The 20388-nt window shown below is 39.7% G+C and overlaps 1 protein-coding gene across 1 annotated transcript; it reads left to right on the forward strand.

Annotated features, from left to right (window-relative positions):
* Positions 1 to 13239: 13239 nt before the first annotated feature.
* On the forward strand, positions 13240 to 14448 carry LOC116622651 (proliferation-associated protein 2G4-like). The gene is given in 1 exon segment (XM_032389182.1): positions 13240 to 14448. A coding segment is annotated over 1 exon segment (1185 nt). The 3' UTR covers positions 14425 to 14448.
* The last annotated feature ends 5940 nt before the right edge of the window (positions 14449 to 20388 follow it).

A 20388-nucleotide genomic window follows, 5' to 3' on the forward strand; every position in this document is an offset into this window, starting at 1 on the left:
AGAGTCAGAGCAGAAGAGATCATTTCCAACCCTCTGCTTCAGAACAGAGAGATCACAGTCTGTTCTTCAGTGAGTTTTCCAGGCCACACTATCTCTGTTTCTGTCTGTGCTGCTATAAGCTGCAGCATCCTGGATTGTGCACCCCTCAGGAGGGCTCCCAGTTGTCACCTCCAGGTTGGGGCCTGTCTCTGCCCTTTGTGCTTCTAAAACCACCAGCCACCCTCAGTTCACACACGTGGCCCCTCCATTCAGGGTTTCCCTCCAGAGGGCTGCCCTAAAGTCTTTTCACTGTTGCTATCAGTCTGAGAGTCTGTGCCCCGACCCCAGCATGGGAGGCTATCACTCACTGCAGTGTCAGATCCCCACAGCCAAGATCCCTCCTGCTGCCATTTATCCTCCAATATCTGCCCACGGAATCACAGCTCCCCGCTTCGTACGTTGAAACCAACTGCCTGTGATATTCTGTTTGTAGAGTTCCAGATCTATCTTCTTATATCTCAGGCTGATTTTGTGGGTGTTCAGCTGGTAGATATCCAGCTCAATTCCAGGGACTGGTTGTAAACGGTCCCCTACTCCTCTGCCATCTTTTCCCCCCAAGGGTCTTCTGTTTCCTTCTCTTTTGTATTAGCTCTGTAGCTTTTCTTCCTGATCTCTACTCTTGCCAGTGTGCTTAAGCTGCCTCTATCTTTCCCAAATAAACTTGTTTTAAATGTACTTACCAAGATAATAAAGACTTACACATTAAATTTCTCAGGAGTTGCAATGGACTCAATATTTGTGTCCTCACCTAGTTTATATGTTGAAATCATACCCCCCCAATATGGTAATATTAGAAAGTAGAGCCTTTGGGAGTTAATTACGTCATGGGGGTATTGTATTAATGTCTTAATCCAAGTAACTCCAAAGAGATCTCTCACCCTCTTTCTGTCATATGAGCACACAGTGAGAAGGTAGCCATCTATATACCAGGAAGTGGGCCTTCACTAGATACCAAATCTGCCAGCATCTTGGTCTTGAACTTCCCAGCCTCCAGAAATGTGAGAAATAAATGTTTTTTGTTTAAGCTACCCAATCTATGGTATCTTGTTACAGCAGCCTGAAGTGACTAAGATAGAGAAGTTTGGTGGAAAAGAAGCCTACAATAAGAGAATCACTCATAATGAGAAAGAGTGGACTGCTAATGAGAATTAGGCATGAATGGAAGGTAGAAAGAGCTTTTATCAGATTCAAGGAAGCCCATTTTTTAATGGTTATAATCTTTTGACATGAGCTGGAAGAAAAGGTGGGGCAGGATCTTCCAGTATCTTTCATTTTGATCACTTTATCACTTCCCACTGGACTTGACCCATGCAGCAAGATTTCTTTTACTCCTATCTCTTGTCCCCTTTCTACTGGGTTACTTTTTCCCCCTCTGCTGACTGCACTTCATAACTTTATTCTACTTGTAAACATTTCATGTCTCACCTTCCTCTTCAATTTCAGCATCCTCTCTCTTTCAGTGTTTTCCAAACATATCTCTCATGAGGAATAACATGACTTTAAAAGTCACGGACGTTAGGAGAAGGAAGGGAAAAATGAAAGGGGGTAAATCAGAAGGGGAGATGAGCCATGAGAGACTATGGACTCTGAGAAACAAACTGGGGGGATGGGTTAGCCCGGTGATGGGTATTAAGGAGGGCATGTATTGCATGGAACATTGGGTGTTATATGCAAACAGTGAATCATGGAACACTACATCAAAAACTAATGATATGCTGTATGGTGACTAACATAACATAATAAAATTAAAAAAAAAAAACACTCACAAAGCAGTACATTTCTAAACTTATACTATGCAAATAAAGGAGTATTTATAGAGGGACAGTGCTATGTTAAAAAGGTAATAATTAGTGTGTTGGTTTTGTAACCCAAGATGTTAGAAAAGGAATAATGCGTCTATGTAGAAAAAGGAAATAAAATGCAGAACACTTATAAATAGAAAATATATGAACAATGGAGAAGGCCAACAAAACCCAAAGTAAGTTTTATGAAGACTAATGAAATATATACATTTCTAACAAGATAGATCAAGAAAGAGAGGAGAGAGATGAAAGGAATAAACTATTTTTTAAAGAAGTAATGAGATTTGAGTGTTTATTATCTTTGTTTATAATATAAATAATTTGATTATTAGCATGTAATTTTTAATTTTTTTATTAAATTCAATTAGCCAACATACATACATACATCATTAGAAAGGAATAAACTTTAGATGAATAATACAATATTGACACAGATGTAATAAATATTAAAGTCTTATGAATAACAATATTAATAAATTTGACAAAAGTAACATAAAAAGTCATGAACTGGAAAACAGGATCCCTGGAATTCTCATTCTTAGCACTGCTATCAATCACTGGTGATGGGCCCTGGGGATAGACAATTCTTTAGGCCTCTATTTTTAAATTTTTTCTATGTCCCTTTAGCACTGACATTATGGAGTGTAGCACTTGGTTTATTTTATAACTATTTCCTTTCTTTTCAAGATTACTAGCTAATTCAACCAAGCTTGAAATAATCTAAAATATTGCTACTTAAAGAATGGCCCATTCATCCACTGAAGGACATCTAGGCCCCTTCCACAGTTTGGCTATTGCAGACATTGCTGCTATGAACATTGGGGGGCATGTGCTCCTTCCTTTCACTACATCTGTATCTTTGGGGCAAATTTTTGGGTTGTAGGGTAGTGCAGTTGCTGGGTTGTAAGGTAGTTCTATTTTTAACATCTTGAATAACTTCCATAGTGTTTTCCAGAGTGGCTGTACCAGCTTACATTCCCACCAACAGTGTAAGAGGGTGCCCCTTTCTCCACATCCTCGCCAACATTTGTTGTTCCTTGTATTGTTAGTTTTAGCCATTCTCATTGGTGTGAGGTGGTATCTCATTGTGGTTTTGATTTATATTTCCCTGATGCCAAGTGAGGGTGAACACTTTTTCATGTGTCTATTGGCCATTTGTATGTTTTCTTTGGAGAAGTGTCTGTTCATGTCGTCTGCCCATTTCTTGACTGGATTATTTGTTTTTTGGGTGTTGAGTTTGAGAAGTTCTTTATAGATCTTAGATACCAGCCCCTTACCTGTAATGTCATTTGCAAATATCTTCTCCCATTCCGTAGATTGCCTTTTAAAAAGTTTTGTTGATTGTTTCCTTTCCTGTGCAGAAACTTTTTATCATGATGAAGTACCCATAGTTCATTTTCGCTTTTGTTTCCCTTGCCTTTAGAGACCTGTCTTGCAAGAAGTTATGGCACTCAAGGTCGAAGAGGTTGCTGCCTGTGTTCTCCTCTATGATTGTGATGGATTCCTGTCTCACATGTGGTTCCTATATACAATGGAATATTACTCAGCCATCAGAAAGGATGAATATCTACCATTTACATCGACATGGATGGAACTGGAGAGTATTATGCTAAGTGAAATAAGTCAATCAGAGAAACACAATTATCACATGGTTTTACTCATATGTGGAACATAAGGAATAGTGCAGAGGACAATGGGGTAGGGGGTGGAAACTGAATGAGAAGAAATCAGAGAGAGAGACAAACCATATGAGACTCTTCACTCTGGGAAACAAACTGAAGGTTGCAGAAAAGGAGGTGGGTGAGAGGTTGGGGTAACTGGGTGATGGGCATTAAGGAGAGCACATGATGTGATGAGCACCTAAGTGTTATACTGAACTGATGAATCAATGAACATTATAGCAAAAACCAATGATGTAATATACCTTGGCTAATTGAATTTAAATAAAAATTTTAAAAAAGAGTGAGAGAAAAAAAGAATGGCCCATGGCCAATGAACATGGGCATCACCAAGCAACTTGTTCAAAATCTCAAGCCCCAGACCTGCTGAGTCAGGATCTGTATTTCAATGAGGTTTCCAAAGGATTTATATTCACTTTGAAGTTTAGAAGGACTTATCTAAAATGTATTTGGGGGGGAGCTGGGTAGCTCAGTCAGTTAAGCATCTAACTCTTGGTTTTTGCTCAAGTCATGATCTCAGGGTTGTGAGATTGAGCACCACATTGGGCTCCATGCACAGCGGGGACTCTTCTTACCCTGTGCCCCTCCCCCCACTTGTGCACTCTCTCTCTCTCTCTCTCTCTCTCCGCCTCTCTCTTTCAAATAAATAAATAAATCTTTAAAAAATTTTTTAAATAAAATAAAATAAAATGTACTTGGGCATTGAGTTTAAAAACTTGTGAGTACAGTTCCTGGCAGTCTGAAGGAATAAGTCCCATCTGGGTCACATGATGGAAGGTGTCCAGCAGATTCAGAGACGCCAGTTGTGTGTGTGTGGTTATAGTTTTTACCATTGACATCAGTGACCTCAGAGCTTCCTCCTAGTGCTACACCAGGAATGGTGCCACTGTGCAAAATTCAGGACTATGTCTTTTACCAGCAACAATGGGCCAAGTATTCCTCCTGTGATAAAGGAAAGATCAGTAACAAGTGAGCTCAAAGGAAAATGGTCCTAGTTCTTTAAGGACTCATTATGGAAAGAGAAGTTGGTTGTGTGTGCTCAGGTCATTGTGATCTATGAGTAGAAGTTATGGAAAGGCAAAAAAAAAAAAATTAAGTAATCATTACTCTCCATTAATGCAATAAACTGCCTCAAGAAATCCTGAGTTTCTATTAATGGAAGCATTTTAATTGAGTCTTGATGATCAATTATCAGGATACTATAGAAAATGCTTCTACATTACATAGGAGATTGTGGTTTTACAAAGTCTAATATAGTTTTACTTACTATACTGTTATAATTTTAGGGTTACAATTCAATGCTCAACGTTTTCACCATCATCATCTTCCTCCTCATCATTTTCGTAATTTTCACTAACATTTCTCTCGTGCTCATAATAAATCAGGCATTGTGCCAAATATGTATGTGTGTGTGTATTTAATTTTTTTAACAATCCCAGGAAATAGGTAATAATAGGTAATATAATTAATATTTCCATTGATAAATGAGAAAACCAAGCTTACAAAGATTGAGAATCCTGCTTTTAAACTACCAGGATTAAGAAGAAATCAGTGGTTGTCAAGGGACTAGCAGTAGGGACAGGATCTTATTACAGAAGGGTACAAAAGATTTTGGGGGTGATGGAATTGTTTTGTTCATGATGGTGGTTACAGGGTTGAATGCATTTATCAAGACTCATAGAACTATACACTAAAAAGGGTAAATTGTACAATGTAAATTAGTTCCTAATAAACCTGATTTTTAAAATTTTGCCTTTGATCATACAGCTAGTTAATACTTTTCTGCGAGCTGAGATATAAGTTTGGATTCTAAGGTTATTTGGTCCTTGCCTGAGACCTATATTTTGAGTCAGGTGCCATATTTGCAACCGTGTTGCCTGGCCTAGGTCTGAAGTCTTTGTGGATACCCTTACAGGGGTGCCTAAGTCATAATATCTACCACATTGTACTGTATCTGTCACTGTATTCATCTCTGTAATTCACTTTTTTATTCATGGCTCCCAGACTTGTTACACTCTGATTAACTTTAAAAATGAGTTATTTTCTTTATCTCTATAATTGTAATTATCTCTATAATTCTAGTTTCTTTCACAATATCCGATTCAGGCAAAATGAGTCTTTTCCTCAATAAATAGCATTAGGAAAATTGAGATTTTTCAGCATAAGGAAATATTTCACACACTACACTAATTTCCGAACCTTTTATAGATGACAATAAGGTAAACATGACTATGAATGCAAGATGCTGAAATCCTCACAGCACCAAAACCACAAAGACAGAACGTGATTAAATGTGTACTCAAGGACAGAGTCCTGTAGGAATCGAGGCTGTCAGCTCTCTGCAGCGAAAGTGGTTCAGATCACTTCAAGGTAGGTAGCATAACATAGGGAAAGTCATACAGAAGCTCCAGAGCTCTCCTTTTACCTAACTGCATAAACAAGTCACTACATGTTAGGCTTTTTTTTTTTCTTTCTCACCTGCAACATGAAAGGTACACAATTACTTGAATAGATTTCAGGACAAATCTGATATTATATCAATAGGTAATGTATTAAAAATTTCAAATGCAATTCTGATCTGACATTAGGAGTGCCTGGAAAATTCCTTGTTTTTAATATTTGCATGAATTTTGAAATGTCAAGCCATTGTGAAAATGTCTTTTGCAGCTTTCCAATGTCTGGCCAATGACAACCAACAGCAATCCATGTGAATTGAGCAAGATAAAGACATCTTAAAATAGAGAAAATCTTGCCCCATAGAACTTGTGTCACTATGAAAACGGCGAAATATCAAAGAACGATTTCTTATAGTTGCTCAATAGTGTTAGAAAGGTTAAATAAAAGGGGAAAATTGCCTAATATGTACTTCTCCTCCAAAACATAAAATTAGCAGTCACATGAAATGACTCTATAAAACCAGGAAGTCCTAAAATAGAAAATTAAATAGTTAAATATCTACTGGAATAAAGTGCCACAAAACATGAAAATATGCAAATTAAATTCTATAGGAGACAAGAAAATCAGAAAATTGCCTTGCCCAGTGTGTAACAAGATTTGATAGTACATATTTAATTCACACTATGAGAGGTGACAGCATAGGATCATAAAAATAAGTTTACTTAAACAATTTATTTAGCATTATTAACAATATGCTTTTTCGGTACAGTGTTTTACAATTTAAGAAGTGTTCACACACATTATCTTATTTGAGACTCAGCAGAACTCTGAGATGTAGAGTATTGTTATCCCATTTAGACACCTGTCCCTACCTCCCTCCCTTGGTGAAAATGGGAATGACCCACATTAATCAATAAGCAAATCCTAAAGGTCATGTAAACCTGTGTGCATTGTGAAGCCACCTGATGACCACCTTTCTCATTTCCATTCCTGGAACTGAAAGAAGTGACATACAATCTCCAAATTAAAAGCTGTGTCACAGGGTACCTGACTGGCTCAGTTGGTGGGGCATGCAATTCTTGATCTTGCGGTTGTGAGTTCAAGCCCCATGTTGGGTGTAGAGGTTATTTAAAAATAAAATATTTTTTAAAAAGCTGTGTCACTTGCAGATAGCTAGAGGTAAATGGAAAAACTGGGTCTCTATTATCAGAAAGCTGCACTTCTAAGCATGAGACATAGCAAATCCTGACCATTTAGAGGCTGTTTGCACTTATGTGAAATATTGACAATGATAAAATCACCACCAGGATTGTAGTGAGAACTGCATCTATTTATTTAATCAACACTTGAGGCCAGAGTGACATCATCAATATAGCAGCATAGGAGGCTCCTGCCTCTGCCTCCTCACAAAGATCAACAATTACACAGCTATCCATGAACAAAAACTTCTGGGAGAACTCTGGAATCCATTTAAGAAACTTTGGCAACACAGTGGTATAAAAAACCTGAATATAAGTACACAAGATGAGAAGGAAGACAGCTTTATTTTCCCTACTTCATCCCATCCCCAAACTGGCATTGCTCATTGCCAAGAGGGAACTCCCCACTTAGAATGAGATCCAGTTTTCCTCAGCAAAAAAAGAATTGAGTGATCCAGTAGCTTCCCAAGCTTTTCAGAGTACTGCATGAAGGTTCTGCTTCTATTTTATTCCACCCAGACCAGCAAAACTGAGATGTGTAGAGATGGCTAGGAGCAATGAAGAGTAGCAGGGGATACTGATAGCATCCATACATGTAAGTGATTGGGTTTCACAGTAACCTGCTCTGTATACAAACCCAGCAGGTTTTGATAATGAGGAAAAAATCAACAGTCTGCATAGCCACTGCAAACACCCTATAGATTTTCCCAGCTTTCCCAAGTATTTAAATTCACGGACTCCAGCCACCAGAGTCCCCACCTCTACCTTCTGCTCCCAGCCCAGGAATCACAACAGCCAGCCATACTTCTACAGCTATGTAAGCGCAAGACACTAGTCTAGGTCCTTGTGGATAACTCCCACAGCTGTGTGTGTGCTTCAGTCTAGCCCCACTAGTTGTGTGCCTGCACACTGCCAGCTTGACACTCACCACCAGCTTTCACTGTGTATGCACACCCAGGAAAGACTGCGGCTGCAGGAGAGAACATCAGATGCTTCTGGGCCAAGATAAGACCCTATTTTCTGTCACTGGCTGCACCACTGTGATCACCTGCAAAGCTAACCTCTACAACTGAGCACCTGAATTCTGTCATCCCAACCGCCTCACCCTACTGCACTGCCATGTGCAAGGAACAAGCCCCAGCAGCCAGGGTTGTAGGTGCCAATAGCCAGGATCTCTGAAATTGCAAGGTGACAGCCGCTGCCTATCCTGGGCTGAATAACTACATGTGTCTGCACCTGGCAACTACCACTAAATAGGCACCTGCTGCTGGCCCCCACAGCCAAATATGTGCACACCACCAGCTCTGGATAGCATCCCTGCCTGCAGTGGTCCCTACCTACTGGATCTGGAGGCACAGCTGAGAAACCCAATAGCCCTTGCAGCCACTATGGACATGTGGTAGCATTCACCAAGAACCACACATTTGCAAGGCTGTGGACCTAGTGGCCTGAGTTGAAGAGACATGCCCTTGTGCCACCACACATCTCCCATTTGATGCCTACCACTAGGCCTAGGGATGCAACATACTCCAGTGTGACTCCCACTTGCGAGTGGAAGTCTTTTTTCCAAAGTCATTCTATAAAGCTCAGAAGAGATGATTGCTTCTTCAAATGCACAAACACCTCCACAAGCCCACAGGGATCAGGGAGAGGGAAACATGATTCCACCAAAGGAATACTGTGAACCTCTAGTAATGGAACCCAAAGAAATGGAGATAAAGGAGTTACCTAACAAATAATTCAAAATAATTGTTCTCAAGATGCTCAGAAAGCTCTAAGAGAATAGAGATAAACAATTAACAATATCATGAAAGAAAAGAAAAAAAACAAGAAACAAAAACAGCAAAACCAATATCAGGAAAGCAATACAAGAACAATATAAGAAGTTCAATAAGAGATATAAAACATAATAACCAGAAATATTAGCACTGAGGAATACAATGATTGAATTAAAGAATTCAGTAGACAGCTTCCAAATCAGTTTTGAACAAACAGAAGAAAAAAATCAGTGCGCACAAAGACAGACCAATTGAAATTTTCCAACTAGAGGAAAAAATAAAAGAATGAAAAATAGTAAAGAACAAATGACCTATGGTATACCAAGAAAAGAACCAATTTGCAAATTATCAGAATTTCAGAAGAAGAGAGAGAAGGGGCCAGAAGTCTTATTTAAAGAAATAATGATGAGCTGGGAGTTAAGATGGCAGGCAGAGCAGTGGGGGGACCATATGCTTGCCTCATCCCTCAAGCACAGCTAGATAAATATCAAATCATTCCAAACACCCAAGAAATTGATCTGAATGCTGAGAGAACAAACTGCAGAATGAGAGGGAGAAAAGAAGCCACATCATGTAAGATAGTAGCTGCAGAGGTGTGAGTCCAGGGAGAAAAAAATCTCAAGTGTTGTGGAGGGGAGGGAGACTTGATCTCAGAGAGAGGAGAGAGAGATAGAGAAACAGAGAGAAAGCAGTGCACATGTGGTTGCACAAGAGAAACACTTCCCCAAAACCATTGACTCGGCAAACTAGAGGGGCTGATTATCCCAAGTTATTACAAAGAACAGAGATCAAAGTCTGAAGTTGTGGAAGTCCGTGGCACTGCTGGGTGGAGCCTGGTGGGCATAGAGGTTCTTCTGTGGGGAGGGAACCAGAGGCCCAAGAGCAGACAGCGTGGACTGAGGATCCCCTGCGACACACTGCGAGAGATAGGTCCCCTTTTTGGAGTGCATTTGGGAGAGGTGGTATGGCCTCTAAGGGGACAAAAGAGATGGAGGGGGACAAAATGCTGTCCTGTTCATTAGCATAGGAACAGAGACACCTGATAAGGGCAGCAAACCTTGGTGCCAGCTTCTTTCTACACTTTATCATAGACTCTGATCCTCTGTAATTCCTGCAACTGCTTTTCTAGGACAAACAGGCACCTGCCACAGCATGGAAAGATCCTCCCACTGAGGATCAGCATGAGTCCATGCTGCTCTGGGTTCTGAAAATTTGGAGTTTTGAAACCTAGCCACATGCCTGAGACAAAACACAGAAATACTGTGGAAAGATCTATTGCTAGCCTGATTTGTCTTCCCTTGTAGATTAAGGATTTCTTTTCTCTTGCTGCTTTCAGGATTCCTTCCTTATCTCTATATTTTGCAAATTTTACTATGATATGTCTTGGTGTTGGCTGGCTTTTGTTATTTGATGGGAGTCCTCTGTGCCTCCTGGATTTGGGACTGTTTCCTTTCCCAGATTAGGGATGTTTCAGCTATAATTCACTCAAATAAGGCTTCTTCCCCCTTTCCCCTCTGTTCTTCTTCTGGGATTCCTATGATATTGTTACAGGATTGCAGGATTTTTGTCTCATGGAGCCGAAGAATGAATCTCCCAGACACAAAAGGGTGAAGTGAAGTGAAAGTTTATTAAGTGAAGGCAAGAACAGAAAGGAAAGAAAAAAGCTCTTAGGGTGTGAGGGGTCCCGAATGGATTGCCACTGAGGGTTTTTAATGGCAGCCTTTTACTGAGAACTGACTGGGAAGCTTGTCACTTTGAGATTCTTGTGCTGTCTTGGTTTATTCCCTTATCTCTTTTTCTGCTCTGTCTCAGTATCTCCATCTGCCAGGAATAGGTTTCAGAGCCTTGTCAGAGGAGTCAGGGGCCTCCTATCTCTCCTGCCTATACTAAGGTACCCTACTCATGGGACAGGACCTGTGGGCAGAAAGAGCTATACTGGGATTGTAAGGAGTGACTGATTGCATACTTTTTAATTAGTGGGGGCTAGGGATAGCACAAGTCTCCAAGGAATCTGGAAGTGAGACTTTCAGCACCTGAGGGGTCAACTGCTGCCAAGATAAGATTACTTTTAAACATTAAGGCACTAAGGAAGCCATGAATTCCTTGAGGAAGGTCATGCTCTACATGTTTCAGATGTCTATCAGTGGGTTGTAAGCTGTAAGGAGATTTTAATTTAAGCTACATTTCTTTTGCCTTAGTTTCCCACATCAATATGAATGTTATTACACTTTATGGAGTCACTGAGTTCCCTAAGTCTACATTTGTGATCCAATAGTTTTCTTTCCCTCTTCTTTTCAGCCTTCATGATTTTCCATAATTTTATCTTCTATATCACTGATTTATTCCTCTGCTTCTTCCATCCTCAGTGACATTACATCCAGTCAGTTTTGGATCTCAGTTATAGCATGTTTTCTTTTGGCCTGATTAATTTTTAGTTCTTTTACCTCTGAAGAAAGGAATTCGCTATTGTCTTCTGTGCTTTTCTCAAGCCCACCTAGTATCCTTATGATTGGTGTTTTAAATTCTAGTTCAGACATATTACTTATATTTTGTTCTGATTAGATCCCTGGTTGTGACCTCTTCCAGTTCTTTCTTTTGGTATGAATTCCTCCATGTTGGTATTTTGCCTAGACCTCTGACTACTGTGTTTTAGGGAAACCTGTTACATTTCCTGCTGCTGAAAGTAATGGCTATATTCAGAAGAGACCTATACTGTCCAGGGCCTGGTACTTCAGGAAGTAGTTCACAGTGGGCACTCTGTTGTATTTTGGTTGCTCTTTCCCCCAGATGAGTCCTCTTCAGTGTTTCTCCTTGCCTGCAAAGTGGAGTGTTTGGACCTGGTCCAGTGTGTGGCGAGTTTTAACTAGGTGTATTTGGTCTGCTTGTTATAAAAGGCTTGATCGTATTTCCCCCAGAGCTGAAACTTTGCAGCATTCTATGATCAGTAGAGTTGGTGCATGCGGGGGGTTTGTGCTGGTTTTCTGGGGGAAGGGACTGCTGAGATGGTTTGGCTTGCCCTTGTAAAGATAAAGATGTACCTGCAGGGTGCAGTGGGGTGGAGCTTGATGTAAGCCACACCAGCTTCCACTGGGGGCACTGTGCTGCTCATTGAAGTCTGTCCATGCTAATGGGCAGGGGAAAATGGTGTCACCCCACTCTGTCATCCCTGGAGAGGGAAGTTCATGCCTGCCACTGTTCGGGAGGCCCTCATGGAAGAGTGAACAATCTCCCCTCTTGTGTCCTGGACTTCTGTCAGAACCCTGTCTTCACACTGTCTGTGTCTGAGCCATCTGTCTGCCTGGTGGCACAGTACTTCTGTGGTCTGCAGATGGGTTTCAAAGTTCCAAATTTTGTGGACCTGGCACACTGAAGACCCATGCTGATCCTCTGGGGGAGGGTCTCACCACACTGTGGCTGATGCCAGTTTGTCCCAGAAAATTAGTTGTGTGACTGCACAGGGCTAGGAGTTTATGGTAAAGTGCAGCCAAAAGCTGTCTTCCATGTTAGCTGCCTTCAGCGGTGCCTCTGTTGTGCTAATTAATGGGGCTGCTCAATGGCACCCATCTTCTCTTTTGTCCCCTGAGAGACAGTGTTACAAGAAGGGGAACTTTTTCTCCCTGTGCAACCCAGGGGATCTTCAGACCACATTGTCTTCTCCCAGGCCTCTGCTCTCCTTCCCAACATGAGCACCACTAAGCCCACCAGGCACAACACTGGTGATGGTGCAGACTTCTAAAACTTCAGACTTTGAGATCCATTGCTTATAAGAACTTGCGATAGTCAACCCCTTTCCTTTTCCCAGTCAATGGTTTTGGGGAAAAGTTTTTCTTGTGCAATCTTCTGCATGTTGCTCTCTCACTCTCTTTCTCCTTTCCCTGTGATCAGGGATCCCTTCCCTCCACAGCACCTGTAATTCTTTTCTCTGCCAAATCAACAGTCTGCAGCTGCTACCTTCCACAATGTGTCCATTTTTCTCCCTCTAGATGTGCAGTTTGTTCTATCAGTCCTCAGATCAATTTCTTGGGCATTCAGAATGATTTGATATTTATTGTGCTGTGTTCGAGGGATGAGGCAAGCATAGGGACCCCCTACTACTCTTCTTTTTTAAATTCAATTAGTTTTTGATATAATGTTCAATGATTCATTAGTTGAATATAACACCCAGTGTTCATCATATATTACTCTTAACTCCTGTTTTCCTTTTTCAAGATTGCTGGCTTTTCTGGGTCTTTGCATTTCCACACAAGTTTTAGGATAGTTTGTTCCAGTTCTATGAAAAATACTGTTGGCAGAGACAGAGGCGGTGGCTCAGGGGGAACGAGGCTGCAGTGGTGGTGGTGGGAAGATGTCTGGCGAGGATGAGCAGCAGGAGCAAACTATCGCCTAGTACCTGGTCGTGACCAAGTATAAGATGGGGGGTGACATCGCCAACTGGGTACTTCGGTCTTTGGTGGAAGCATCCTGCTCAGGTGTGTCAGTACTGAGCCTGTGTGAGAAAGGTGATGCCATGATTATGGAAGAGACAGGGAAAATTTTCAAGAAAGAAAAAGAAATGAAGAAAGGTACTGCCTTTCCCACCAGCATTTCAGTAAATAATTGTGTATGTCTCTTCTCCCCTTTGAAGAGCCACCAGGACTATATTCTCAAGGAAGGTGACTTGGTAAAAATTGACCTTGGGGTCCATGTGGATGGCTTCATCGCTAATGTGGCTCACACTTTCGTGGTTGATGTAGCTCAGGGGACCCAAGTAACAGGGCGGAAAGCAGATGTCATTAAGGCAGCTCACCTTTGTGCTGAAGCTGCCCTACTCCTGGTCAAACCTGGAAACCAGAACACACAAGTGACAGAAGCCTGGGACAAAGTTGCCCATTTGTTTAATTGCACACCAATAGAAGGTATGTTGTCACATCAATTGAAGCAGCTTGTCATTGATGGAGAGAAAACCATTATCCAGAATCCCACAGGCCAGCAGAAGAAGGACCATGAAAAAGCTGAATTGGAGGTACATGAAGTATATGCTGTGGATGTTCTTGTCAGCTCAGGAGAGGGCAAAGCCAAGGATGCAGGACAGAGAACCACCATTTACAAACGAGACTCTTCTAAAGAGTATGGCCTGAAAATGAAAACTTCGCATGCCTCCTTCAGTGAGGTTGAAAGGAGTTTTGATGCCATGCCATTTACTTTAAGAGCATTTGAAGATGAGAAGAAGGTCCGGATGGGTGTGGTGGAGTGCGCCAAACATGAACTGCTGCAGCCATTTAATGTTCTCTATGAGAAGGAGAGTGAATTTGTTGCCCAGTTTAAATTTACAGTCCTGCTCATGTCCAATGGCCCCATGCAGATAACCAGTGGTCCCTTTGAACCTGACCTCTACAAGTCTGAGATGGAGGTACAGGATGCAGAGCTAAAGGCCCTCCTCCAGAGTTCTGCAAGTCTGAAAACCCAGAAAAAGAAAAAAAAGAAGGCTTCCAAGACTGCAGAGAATGCCACCAGTGGGGAAACATTAGAAGAGAATGAAGCTGGGGACTGAGGTAGGTCCCATCTCCCCAGCTTGCTGCTCCTGCCTCATCCCCCTCCCACCACAGCCCAGGCTTTGTGAAGTGCAGTTCTTCTTCTCCACCCAGGACGGGCAACAGAGCAGGGTCTCCCTGCCCCCATCCCTGCCCCCACCCAACCCCTTCCAACAACAACCAGCTCCAACTGACTCTGGTCTTGGGAGGCCAGGCTTCCCAGCCACTGAAGACTACTTTAAATAGAAAAGAGAAATTGAATAATAAAATCAGGAGTCAAAAAAAAAAAAAGAAAAAAGAAAAAGAAAAATACTGTTGGCATTTTGATAGGGATTGCATTAAATGTGTAGATTTCTTTGGGTAGTACAGACATTTTAAGAATATTCATTCTTCCACCCCTGAGTATGAAATGTTTTTCCATTTCTTTTCATCATCTTGAATTTCTTCCAATGGTGTTTTATAGCTTTCAGGCTATAGGTCTTTCACCTCCTTGGTAAGTTTATTCCTAGATAGTTTATTGGTCTTAGTACAATTGTAAATATGATTGTTTTCTTAATTTCACTTTCTGCTACTTATTATTAGTGTGTAGTAATGCAACAGATTTTTGCACATTGATTTTTCATCCTGCAACTTTACTAAATTCATTTATTGGAACACTATATAATAATAAAGAGGACAGATAAGAAAATATAATGGTTGTAAATATTAATTCACCAAACACTGGAGCACCCAAATATATTAAAAAGTTAATAATAAACATAAAGGAGATAATAAACTGTAATACAATAATAGTAGGAGACTTTAACACCTCACTTATTTGTATGGTCATATCATTCAAACAGAAAATCAACAAGGAAACATGGCTTTGAATGACACAGTGGACCAGATGGATTTTACAGACATATTCTGAACATTCTATCCTAAAACACCAGAATACACATTCTTTTCAAGTGTACATGGAACATTCTGCAGATTAGATCCCATCTTAGTCCACAAAAAATGTCTCAACAAATTAAAAAAAAATGAAGTATGCAACTTTCTGGCCACAACACTATGGACTTAGAAATCAACCACACTAAAAATCTGGAAACACCACAAATACATGGAGGGTAAATAACATGCTACTAAACAATGAATGGGTCAACCCAGAAATCATAAAAGAAATAAAAATTACATGGAAACAAATGAAAATGAAAACACAACAGTCAAAATCTGTGGGATGCAGCAAAAGTGGATCCAAGAAGAAAGTTTATAGCAATATAGGCATATCCCAAGAAGCAATAAAGAGCTCAAATAAACAACCTTACCTTAAACCTAATGGAGTTAGAGAAAGAAGAACAAACAAAATCCAAGCCCAGCAAAATGAAGGAAATAATAAAGTTTAGAGTAGAAATAAATGATATAGAAACTAAAAATACAATAGAACAGATTAACAATAATACCAGGACCTGTTTCTTTGAGAAGATCAACAAAATTGATATCTTCTGGCCAAACTCATCAAAGATTTTTTAAAAAGGGAGAGACACAAGATAAACAAAATCCCTGATGAAAGAGGTGAAATAACAACCAACGTCACAGAAGTACAAATGGTTGTAAGAGAATATTATGAAAACCTAAATGCCAACAAACTGGACAACTTAGAAGAAATGGATAAATTCTTAGAAACATATAACCTATCAAAACTGAAGTAGGAAGAAATAGAAAATTTAAGCAGACCAATTACCAGCAAATAAATTGAATCAGTAACAAGAAAACTTCCAACAAACAAAATTTCAGGGCCAGATGGCTTCACAGGTGAATTCTATCAAATATTTGAAGAAGAATTAATACCTATTCTTCTCAAACTATTCCTTTTAAAAAAATTAAAAAGGAAGGAAAACTTCCAAATTCCTTCTATGAAGCTAGTATTACACTGATGCTAAAACCAGATAAGACACATGAAAAAAAGAACTATAGGCCATTATCTCTGATAAACATAGATGCAAAAATCCTCAACAAAATACTAGCAAACTGAATACAATAATACATTAAGAAAAATCGTTCACCACAATTAAGTGGGATGTATTCCCAAAATTCAAGTTGTTCAGTATTTGCAAAACAGTCAACATTTTTGCATCAATAAGAGAAAAAATAAAAACTGAACGATCCTTTCAATAAATGCAGAAAATTAACAAGACAGGAAACAACAAATGTTGGTGAGGATGTGGAGAAAGGGGAACCCTTTTACACTGTTGGTAGGAATGCAAGCTGGTACAGGCACTCTGGAAAACAGTATGAAGGTTCCCCAAGACATTAAAAATAGAGCTACCCTATGACCCAGCAATTGAACTATTGGGTATTTAGCCCAAAGATACAAATGTAGTGATCCAAAGGGCACCCGGACCCCAATGATCAGAGCAGCAATGTCCACAGTCACCAGACTGTGGAAGGAGCTGAGATGACCTTCAATGGATGAATGGATAAAGAAGATGTGGTTCACGTATACAATGGAATATTACTCAGCCGTCAGAAAGGATGAATATATACTACTTACATTGACTTGGATGGAAATGGAGGGGATTATGCTAAGTGAAATAAGTCAAGCAGAGACAGACAATTATCATATGATTTCACTCATATGTGGAACATAAGGAATATTGCAGAGGACAACAGGCTAGGGAGGGGAAACTGAATGGGAAGAAATCAAAGACAGAGACAAATCATATGAGACTCTTGACTCTGGGAAACAAACTGAAGGTTGTGGAAAGGGAGGTGGGTTGGGGGATGGGGTAACTGGGTGAAGGGCACTAAAGAGGGCACGTGATATGATGAGCAATGCTTGATATACTCAACTAATGAATCACTGAACATTGTATCAAAAACTAATGATGTACTATACCTTGGCTAATTGAATTTTTTAAAAAAGTATAAGACTATTACAGTTAAAAAAAGAAAAATTGTTCCAGAAGAAAAAGCTCTAGATATAATAGAAGATATCTTTTGAAGTAATTTATCCAAATCCATCAAATTTCATCATAGCCACTAAAATACTCTCAATAGCTGTACTTGTGCTTCCACCAACAAAAAAAATCCTCTCAAAATCATCAATTAAAATTATTTGTGATCTTACATTTGTCAAATTGATGGACATTACTTTGCTGCTATGATTTAAAAAATAAAATTGTCCTTCAACAGATGAATGGATAAAGAAGATGTGGTTAATATATATAGTGGAATATTACTCAGCCATCAGAAAGGATGAATACCTACCATTTATATCAACATGGATGGAACTGGAGGGGATTATGCTAGGTGAGATAAGTCAATCAGAGAAAGACAATTATTGTATGGTTTCACTCATATGTGGAATATAAGAAATAGTGCAGAGGATCATAGGGGAAGGGAAGGAAAACTGAATGGGAAGAAATCAGATATGACAAACCATATGAGACTCTTGATTCTGAGAAACAAACTGACAGTTGTAAAAAGGGAGGTGGTGGGGGGATAGGATAACAGGGTGATGGGCATTAAGGACAGCATGTGTGATGTGATGAGCACTGTTATGTGAACCGATAAATCATTGAACACTACATCAGAAACTAATGATGTAGTATATGTTGGCTAACTGAAAATAAATTAAAAAAAATAAAAATAATATTGTTAAAAGTAAAAAAAAAACGAAGATAAAAAGCATTTGACAAAGTACAACATTGATTCATGATAAAAATACTCTGCACAGTAGGTCTAGAGGGACATACCTCAAATAATAAAGGTCTTATATGAAAAAATCCATAGCCTACATCATATTCAGTGGTGAAAAACTGAGATCTTTTCTCCTAAGGTCTGGAATAAGGAAAAGATCCACTCCCATCACTTTTTTTTCTCTCTTGTTGCTTTTAAGGTTCTCTGTTTACCTGTAAACTTTGACATGTTAAATATTATGTACCATGGTGTGGACCTCCTTGAGTTTATCTTGTTTGGAACTCTGTGCTTCTTTTACTTGGATGTCTATTTCCTTCCCTATGATATGAAAGGTTACAGTTATTATTTCTTTATATAAGTTTTTTCTGCCTTTCCCTCTTCTTCTGGGCCACTATAATGCAAATGTTTGTTCACTTGATGTTGTACAAGAGGTTGCTTAATCATCCTCATTTTTATAAAATTTAAATTCAATTAGCCAATATATAGTACCTCATTGTTTCAGATGTAGTGTTCAATAATTCATCAGTTGCATATAACACCCAGTGTTCATCACATCATGAGCCCTCCTTAATTCCCATCACCCAGTTGCCCATTCCCCAACCCACCGCCCCTTCTGCAACCCTCAGTTTGTTTCCCAGAATCAAGAGTCATATGGTTTGTCTCCTTATCTGATTCTTTCACATTCAATGATCCCTCCCTTCCCCTATGATCCTCTGCACTGTTCCTTATGTTTCACATATGAGTGAAACCATACAGTATTGTCTTTCTCTGCCTGACTTATTTCACTTAGTATAATGCCCTCCAGTTCCATCCATGTCAATGCGAATGATAGGTATTTATCCTTTCTGATGGCTGAGTAATATTCCATCGTATGTATGAACCACATCTTCTTTATCCATTCACCTGTTGAAGGGCATCTAGGATCCTTCCACAGTTTGGCTATTGTGGACATTGCTGCTATGAACATTGGGGTGCATGCACCCCTTCTTTTCACTACATCTGTATCTCTAGGTAGATACCTAGTAGTGCAATTGCTGGGTTGTAGAGTAGCTCTATTTTTAACATCTTGAGGAACCTCTATGTTGTTTCCATAGAAACAACAGTTTCTATGCTGTTGTTACCAGCTTGCATTCCCACCAACAGTGTAAGAGTGTTCTCCTTTCTCCACATCCTTGCCAACATTTGTTGTTTCCTGTATTGTTAATGCTAGCCATTCTTACTGGTGTAAGGTGGTATCTCATTGTGGTTTTGATTTGGATTTCCCTGATGCCAAGTGATATGGAGCATTTTTTCATGTGCCTGTTGGCCATCTGTATGTCTTCTTTGGAGAAGTGTCTGTTCGTGTCTTCTGCCCATTTGTTGACTGGATTATTTGGTTTTTTGGGTGTTGAGTTTGATAAGTTCTTTATATCTATAAAGATATCAGCCTTTTATCTGATATGTCTTTTGCAAACATTTTCTTCCATTCCATAGGTTACCTTTTAGCTTTGTTGACTGTTTCCTTTGCTGTGCAGAAGCTTTTTATCTTAATGAAGTCCCAATAGTTCATTTTTGCATTTGTCTCCCTTGCCTTTAGAGACCTGTCTTTCAAGAAGCTGCTGCAGCCAAGGTCAAAGAGGTTGCTGCTTGTGTTCTCCTCTAAGATTTTGATGGCTTCCTTCTCACATTTAGGTCTTTCAACCATTTTGAGTGTATTTTTGTGTGTTGTGTAAGGAAATAGTCCAGTTTCATTCTTCTGCATGTGGCTATCCAATTTTCCCAGCACCATTTTTTTAAGAGACTCTTTATTCCATTGGATATTTTTTCCTGATTTGTCAAAGATTAGTTGACCACAGAGTTGAGGGCCCATTTCTGGAGACTCTGTTCTGTTCCATTGATCTATGTGCCTGTTTTTGTGCCAGTAGCATACTGTCTTGATGATCACAGCTTTGTAATATAGCTTGAAGTCAGGCACTGTGATGCCCCCAGCTTTGGTTTTCTTTTTCAACATTCCCCTGGTGATTCAGGGTCTTTTCTGGTTCCAAAAAAAATTTAGTATTATTTTTTCCAGCTCTATGAAAAATGTGGATGTTAATTTGATAGGGATTGCATTAAAAGTGTAGATTGCTCCGGGTACTATAGATTTTTTAACAATATTTATTTTCCAATCCATGAGCATGGAAATTTTTTCCATCTCTCCTCAATTTCTTTCATAAGTGGTCTTTTCCCCTAAGGTCATGAACACCACAGGGATGCCCAGTCTCACCACTATTGTTCCGCATAGTACTAGAAGTCTTAGCCTCAGCCATCAGACAACAAAAAGA

Source organism: Phoca vitulina, unplaced genomic scaffold (assembly GCF_004348235.1).
Source record: "Phoca vitulina isolate PV1807 unplaced genomic scaffold, GSC_HSeal_1.0 scaffold53, whole genome shotgun sequence".
NCBI lineage: Eukaryota > Metazoa > Chordata > Mammalia > Carnivora > Phocidae > Phoca > Phoca vitulina.